At 48.7% G+C, this 7591-nt stretch overlaps 1 protein-coding gene across 6 annotated transcripts in view; it reads right to left on the reverse strand.

Moving 5' to 3' along the window:
* Nucleotides 1-6775, reverse strand: part of PALM2AKAP2 (PALM2 and AKAP2 fusion) — a 351155-nt gene extending 344380 nt beyond the window's left edge. For 3 of the 6 annotated variants that reach the window (XM_081152444.1, XM_081152441.1, XM_081152446.1), the window contains exon 1: nt 6413-6775. In XM_081152444.1, the coding sequence (XP_081008570.1) occupies nt 6413-6474 (62 nt within the window). In that variant the 5' untranslated portion in view covers nt 6475-6775. The remainder of the gene's footprint in view (nt 1-6412) is intronic. The other 3 variants (XM_081152445.1, XM_081152447.1, XM_081152448.1) reach the window with 3 other exon arrangements.
* Between the last annotated feature and the right edge of the window lie 816 nt (nt 6776-7591).

Below are 7591 nucleotides of genomic sequence, written 5' to 3' on the forward strand. Positions count from 1 at the left end.
AAGAAACCAACTGCCAACAAGGATCCCCTGCAGATTTCACTGGTTTTTGCCTAAACGTTTTCTCATTCACAGATGCCAGCTGTCTAAGTCCCTTCCAGGTCCCTCTGTTACCTTTTTGCCCCACCACCGCCTGAGCCCAGGAGCTGCCTGGCGGCCAGCCCGTCTCTGTGACTAAGCAAGTGCAAGAGGCGACCAATCTCCTGAAGCAGGAAAATTTGGGCCGTGGGTGACAAGGGCCAAAGCTTTTCCATCAGCTTGGGGATTTTGGTCTTAGGAGTCCTTTTATAATTCTCAAGGTATGGATGAATGGGAGAAAAGAAAGTATCCAAATAAGACACGATATATACATACCTGAAGGGTGGCATTTCAGAGGGAGACCTTAGAAAGTAGAGATTATCAATAAAGAACCTAAAAATGCCTGGAACGTACAAGGTAATAACCAAGAGTGCTTAGTTGACTAAAGCTTGGCTGACTAAAGGGGCCCATTCAGAAAGCACAGAAGGTGCTTTCAACATCCACTCAGCAAATCTATGCCCCTGTACAAGGCAGGTGATACAGGGACCGAGATGAAGGGGGAGGGCGGAAAACAGCAGTGACACTAGACGTCCAGGTGAATCATGTGACTGTAAGTAGTATGGATTAAATGCACCCCCCCAAAAAAATTTATATGTCAAAGCCCTAATCTCCAATGTGATGGTATTTGGAGGTGAAGACTCTCAGAGGTAATTCTTTTAGATGAAGTCGTGAGGGTGGAGGCTACGTGATGGGATCAGTGCCCTTAAAAGATGAGACCAGAGCTTTCTCTCTCGCTACCATATAAGGACGCAAAGAGAGCCCTCATCAGACACCACATCTGCTGACACCTTGATTTTGGACTTTCCAACCTCCAGAACTGTGAGAAATAAATCTCTGTTGTTTAAGACAAAAAAAAACAACATAGAGATTTTCATACACACACACACCCCTCACCTTTGTTTTTCCAAGACCTGACACCCTTACTCTTCCTGCACTGAGGCCATGTGCACACCACCTTGATATAATAAAATGATTCTAATTTCAAGACCTGCAGTGACGCTAACAGGAGGGCACATTATGCGGCTGCCATGGGCGGGGGAGGGCATACTGAGAGCCCTTAAGAACTGCGCTCTAATTCACACAAATGTAATTAGGTTTGGAGAGCGATCATTTTATTAAGCAGTCAAGAATCTATAACTGAACCTCTTTCCGTACAGTTTAATTCTCAAATGTGTATTGTCCTTCTAATATTTAGCTCCCATAACAAGGAAAGAGTTTGGGATCTAATTCTCATCTCGCATAGATAAAAACACAATTTGATAGCATCTTTGAATGACTCTTTATGAAATACGTCGCTCTTTCCTGGCTTTCAACAGTGAGGATCCCTAAGTCTGTGAAGCTTGTTCAGGGAATGTAACAGCACAAAGCTTCTTGGTCCTAACATATCACATTCATATTCATGTGAGTTTCATATTATAGAATCACAACTTGACATTTACACCAAGATATTACTGATTTGCAGCCATCTGAGACAACAGACAATTAGATTCACTAGCTATTTTATTAAACATTAAGAAACTGGCCAGAAACAAATATTTTTAGATTTTAGGTTATTTATAACCACAAAAATCTTTAAATTCTTACTTTAAAAGATAGAATTAGATTTATTTACCTTGTAAACACTTCTTTTCGCAACCCTGCAGCCTGCCTTGATTTTCAAACAAAAACAAAACTAAAAGACTTTATGCAAATGGAATTGCCAAGTTATGCCAACTAACATGAAGAGCCAGTTTTGCCCTGCAGATTGGCCTGTTTTATACAGATTGCTGAACGCCAGTTCATTGGAGCAATCCCCTGTGGCGAGTTGTTTGGGGGGAGGAAATGCAAAAGGATGAGGCCCTCGTTCCTGGCAATGCAGCCCCACGCGTGTCTCTGCACCATGAACATGGCTGTCAAAGTGTGGTCTGCAGACCAGCAGCAGCAGCACCCTCTCCAGGGGGCTTGCTGGGAATGTAGACTCTCCAGCCCCACCCAGACCTACAGAATCAGGCTCTGCCTTTCAACACCATTCCCGGGGGGCTGTGTGCAAGGTACAGAGGTGGGTCTCTGAGGAGATGAGACCTTATTGTTGGTGTCAGTAACTTCAAATGCTGGGCACCCCCCTCTCGGAAGGTAAGTGGGTAAGGAGAGCTCTGGAAGGATGGAGAACTTCCACACTGCGTCTGGACCACCTTCCTTAGTGCTTCCTGAATGGCTCAGAGCTGCAGGTTAGCAGGTCTTAATGCCTTTCAAGAGTTAGACACTTTTGATGTGATTCCAACAAAGACGGCTAAAACAAGTACCTAATTGAGCAGTGTCCCCAGTAATCCTCACATGTTTTTGTGGGTTCTGTTTTGTTTTTTATTCCGTTCGCTTCTGGCTCTTGGCTTTGTTTTGCTCTGTTAGGGATCCCGCTTTGCACTGTCCTCTGAAACACCGAGTTTCTGATTCCTCAAGGGGGCAGGCATTCGCCACGACACTGCAGCATGAATGATCTTGGAGGTAGCCCCAGCCATAGGCTCATTCATGTAAACAAAAACATTGGAAGACTGTCCGTTGTTCAAACTAGTTTTAATATTGGAATTGGCTTGGCTATGTTTTTGAGAAAGTGACTTAAGCAGTTGTAAGATGACTGGTCTGGACATTTAAAACAAAGTGCATTTATTTTAAATTTATCTCAAGGGCTAAGAATTTGGCTTGTAGTTTGATCTCATCTAGAATCTCTGAACTCCTAAGATTCACATAGCCTTTGTCCTTCACTTTGTGCTTCATACAGTATCTCCTCAAACCTTCCCCTAGTATAACACTTAACGTACGTCAGTATAATATTCTGGCCAATTATATACTTTCCTCACTAGATTATCACCTCCAGAGAGGCAGGAACTATGTTGTACTCATATTTGTATCAGAGGTACCTAGTACAGTGCCTAGCACATAGTAGGTACTTAATGAGTTATGAATGAATAAATGAACGTAATTGCAAAATAGAGGCAATGAAGGCAGGATAAGCAGTCCAAACAACTTACTTTCCAAGTGTGAAATACTATATAGAAACAGATGGAGTATAATATCTTTAGAGCTCATTTATTCAGAACTTACAAAACACACCTTTTGATTAAATGTTGTGCTTTTGTACTATCTGCACGAAGAATGGGACGGGTGGGAAAAAGAGGATGATGGGGCAGATTTTATTGACTTGGTATCAATTCAAGAAGCATTCATTTACATGCTCCTGATAGGTTAAGCTATTACTTGTGTTTAAACAGTAGATCAAATTTTATGAAGATTTACTTGCAAAAACAGAATTTTGACTTTTAAAGTTCCTTCCTATAGTGAAAAGAAATAAAGTTTCATTCTTTAAATAAAACTCTAATTAAGCCCTTCTGTGACTGAGATTGGCCTTCCTTCTGAGGAGTCAGATCTGGGGAATTTTTTATTATGTTATAAGAAAAATGACCTTTTCACTGGGAAGCAAATGAACACATTGGTAGCCTGTGGAAGCAGAGCTTCCATTCTTCCATTTATGAGCAAGCTCATGAAAACCAACAATTCCTGTTTCATATTTTGGAGCCTTGAGCTCCAATGACCAGACTGTGTAGACAAACAAAAATTACCAAGTTCCCGTCTAGTAATGCAAAGTGTGTTTTTATCAGACTTGCAGCACACCCTATGAGTTAGGATCCAGCTAGAAACAGATGGCATATTCAAACTGGGTAACCGAGGCAAGCTTAAGAAAGAGATTGCTTTCAAAGGCCCGGGCAGAGTTCAGGAAAACCAACAGGGCTGATGAAGCACCAGGGGCTAACAAGGTGGGGAGGTCTATCATTGGCACACCTAGTCCAAAAGGAGCAAAGGGAGGAGTGGTGACCAGAACCGAGAGAGAATCTGAGCTACAGCTAGAGGAGAGGGCTACAGGCAGGACTGTGGTCTTTAGAAGAAGAAAGACCATTGTCACCCACTGTCCTGCAGGAAAGGAGACCATGGAGTAAATACGCGGACTTCACTCATCTTCCACCCTTGGGTCTCCTGCCGGTGCCTCCCATTGATCCAACTCAACAGGAAGCTGAAAGGCAAGACAGCCTAGTTGACACAGTGCATGGTGCTCCGAGTAGGGCACAAAGCAATGGGGGAAGGGTAGAGTGTGGATTTGAAGGGTGAGTGACAATATCACACTGTACACCCTTTCCATAATTCTTCTACTGCTAAGTATTTATAATCTTTCATGAACTTCTGCTATGCACATTCCTAGGAATTGATTGAAAAAAGACATATAATAACAACAAAGTTTCCAATAACAGTGACATTGGGTAGCTCCTAATATTATTTTCATGGCAACACAAGATTCATTGATTGATTCATTCAAATGTATGGTAAAGGTAAGTTTTCTCTATATTACCCTGAAACCTGCTGAAATGAACACAAAGAATGAAAAACTGGGAAGAAATTTTATCTATTATGAAACTAGCAAAGAGCCAAGATTCTCAAATCACAGACTATAAGAGTTATCTGAGTAAAAACTTTATTAAATCAATGGATGACTCTAAAAGGAGAAATATATGTATATATATACCTCTACAGATCTCAGTTGGTTTTCAAATTTCTCTGCACATAAGGAGAGAGTTCAGAGAGGCCTGGCGTTGGAATGGTGAGGAGTGGCGTGAGCAAGTGACAGGAGATGTGGGGCGCATCTGTGTGGAGGGGCTGGTTCCATACCGGAGCGTGTGAACCCACTAACATTATCATCCATGGAAGCCTGAAACGTAAAAACTTAACGCAGAAGACTAGTCTACAGGCAAGAGATGAGGAAAGCCGAAGGACAACAGATAATATTTATAGGTTAATGGATGATATTTACTGAGCTCACTTGGTGGCAGGCTCTGCTCTGAGACCCTTATAATTATCGACTTGCTCCATCTCCACAAAAATGGCATAAAATTGTCATTAGTATTATTACTCCTGTTTCCAGATATGAGGCCTAGAGAGACTGACGTCTTTCAGCAAAGTGCAAAAGGACTGCAACCCCGAAAACCGACCCCAGAGCCTTAAGCATTAGCTCCTTAAATTCGTGCACACCGCACAACTTACAAAGCCCTTTAGAAGAAATAGAAATAGTATCTGATCTTCTCAACAATGCTTCAAAGTGAGGAAGGAATATCTTTGTCTCCATCGTACAAACAGGGAAACTGAGGCTGGGAAACATTGCATTTCTGGTACAGGAAGTCGGCAGCACTAGTGCCCGCCCAGGCAGGGGCTGAAATCTCCAGCTCCTCACTCCTGAGGTGCCACCCCCGCCTCACTTCTGCTCCAGCAGCCTGGTTGGCAAGGATGAAATTGCATCTGCACCGTCAGATACGCAGAGACAGAAAAGCTGCATCTAGGGTTTACTGGATTTGGCACGAAAAGTCCTGACACTGAAAACAGGACATTATCTCCAGGCTGAAATATGATTTCATACGGCCTCAGGGTCAGGGAGTATCCGTGGGAAGAGGGCAGGGGGAGGAAAAGCCGCCCAAGTGAGCGGTATTTCGTAGCTGACTCCAAAAATGGCCCGTTCCGGGCGCCTGTCGCCTGCCTGGTGGCCCTGCGGCGGCAGCGCCGGGAGGGGGACCGAGGAGCAGCCGCAGGATGCTAAGGGAAGGCGAGGAGCCCAGCCCCAGCCCGCCACTGAAGCCGCTCACTGTGCCTTCGCTGGGTGACGCCCCGCCGGCCTTCACGCCCTCTCTCCCCCACCCCGCCCGTGCCCACGGTGCCAGACGCTGTCATCCAGCCCCCGCCACCGTTCCTACCTTTCTGTCTCCTTTCTCAACAACCCCAGGAACAAATCAATTATCTGGGGGTGGGGGGTGGGGGGTGGCACCTATGGCTGCCAGTAGCCAGGGCACTGCAGCTCGGGCTCACATTACCCACCAACTCATGGTCCTTCCATTCCGCGCTCCACACCGAACCACATTTGCTTCCGATCCGCAGTGACCCCCTACCCCTCCTTTTTAAATAAAAACAAAAACCCAAAACTGCAGTCCAATCATGCTGACGCGGCTAGGAATGGGAGTCATGGCTATCGCGGCCAACTCCCTGAGAAGCGGAGGCTGAGGGCAGGGATGCGGTTCGCCTGGAACGCAAGTCCCTCCCTGGCGAGGCGGCCAAGGGGCAGCCGCGCACCACCGCGCACCGCGGGCTCCCACCCCGGGCTCCTGCGGCCGCCGCAGCTGCTGCTATAGAAACCCCGGGCGCACACGGGGAGCTGAAATTAAACACCCATCCGGGAAGGGGACCCGGCAGGCTCGGCCTGTGCCTCGGTCGCCATGGCAACGTGCGGGAGCGGGGCGGGGAGCGAGGCGCGCGGCGCGGGGATACTCACTCCATCGCGGGGCTCCGGGCTGCCGGGCGCGCTGCTGCGGGGCCCGCCGGCGCTGCTCGCATCGGCCCGAGCCTGGCGCTCTGGCCGCACCGGGCTGCGCGCGAGGTGGAGCCCGCAGCGTCTTCCCTCCCCGCCCGCACCCTCTCCTCCCCTTGAGGGTTGAAAGTGAACGCTCGGGCTCTCCCAGCTCCCAGCCTGCGAATAAAACGGGAAGCAATTGGATAATGTTGTTCGCTGGGCGCTAGACAGGCCACTCCACTCAAGTGTTTCGGGGCGGGAGCGCGCTGCCAGCTGCGCGCGGGGCGATGCGGTCACCAGCGCGCAGGGCCTGGGCGCCCGAGGCGCCAGGTGCGCCCGCCCGCCGCTCCCCTGGGACGCGGGGGCTGCACCGAGCAGCCCGGGCGGGGCGGGAGGGGGAGATGAACTGCTGGGGGGGGGCACAACCCAGAGAGCGCGGGGAAACGAGGGAGTCCTTGGCAAGGTTGCAGCTGTCGCGGTTTGGAAGTTGGACGAGAGAGAAGCGTCTGGCCGCCACAACAACTACTGCCCCCAGTGGGCTGGGCGTGGGCTCGGAAACGCCATTGTGCCAGCCCAGCGGGCACGGGTCTGAGTTTCCCAAGGAAAACTCCAGCCGCGTTGCGGCGCCTCCATGCGGGGTTGCATCACTTCGGCGAGCCCACGCCCCTCTGATCTTTCCACATCCGGCGTGTTCCCGCCTATCAAGATTTTGTCCAGCGTTACTCTCCCTAGTTCGTTCTCTGGAAACAATAGATACTTGGATTATGGTTTCCCAAATTACCAAGGCCCAGCCCAGGGTTATAAGCCTCCCTGGGGCATGCATTGCCTCCCTACACCTCCTCTGAAAATCCCTGCGCCTAATGGTTTCCCCAGGGGGACCCTGGCTCCCGTCCAGGTGCCCTGCACCTGCTGCGACGAGGAGTAGCCGGGACAGCCGGCAGGCTTCCTGGCACCGTCCTGCGGGGTTCCTGTGTGAGGGGGCGGCTGCGGGGTGCGGAGGCCGCAGCCGGGCGTAGCCCTAACAGTGCCTGCCCTAGCGGAGCGCACACGGCAGAGTAAGGAGACAAAGCACAGAGGAGGAGAGAAATAAACATAATCACAGGCTGAAAATACTACTAAAAAATCAAATAATAAAATGTGATGGATGTTTTTAAATTAACT

The sequence above is a fragment of the Miniopterus schreibersii genome (assembly GCF_964146895.1).
Source record: "Miniopterus schreibersii genome assembly, chromosome: 11".
In the NCBI taxonomy this organism is placed as follows: Eukaryota; Metazoa; Chordata; class Mammalia; order Chiroptera; family Miniopteridae; genus Miniopterus; species Miniopterus schreibersii.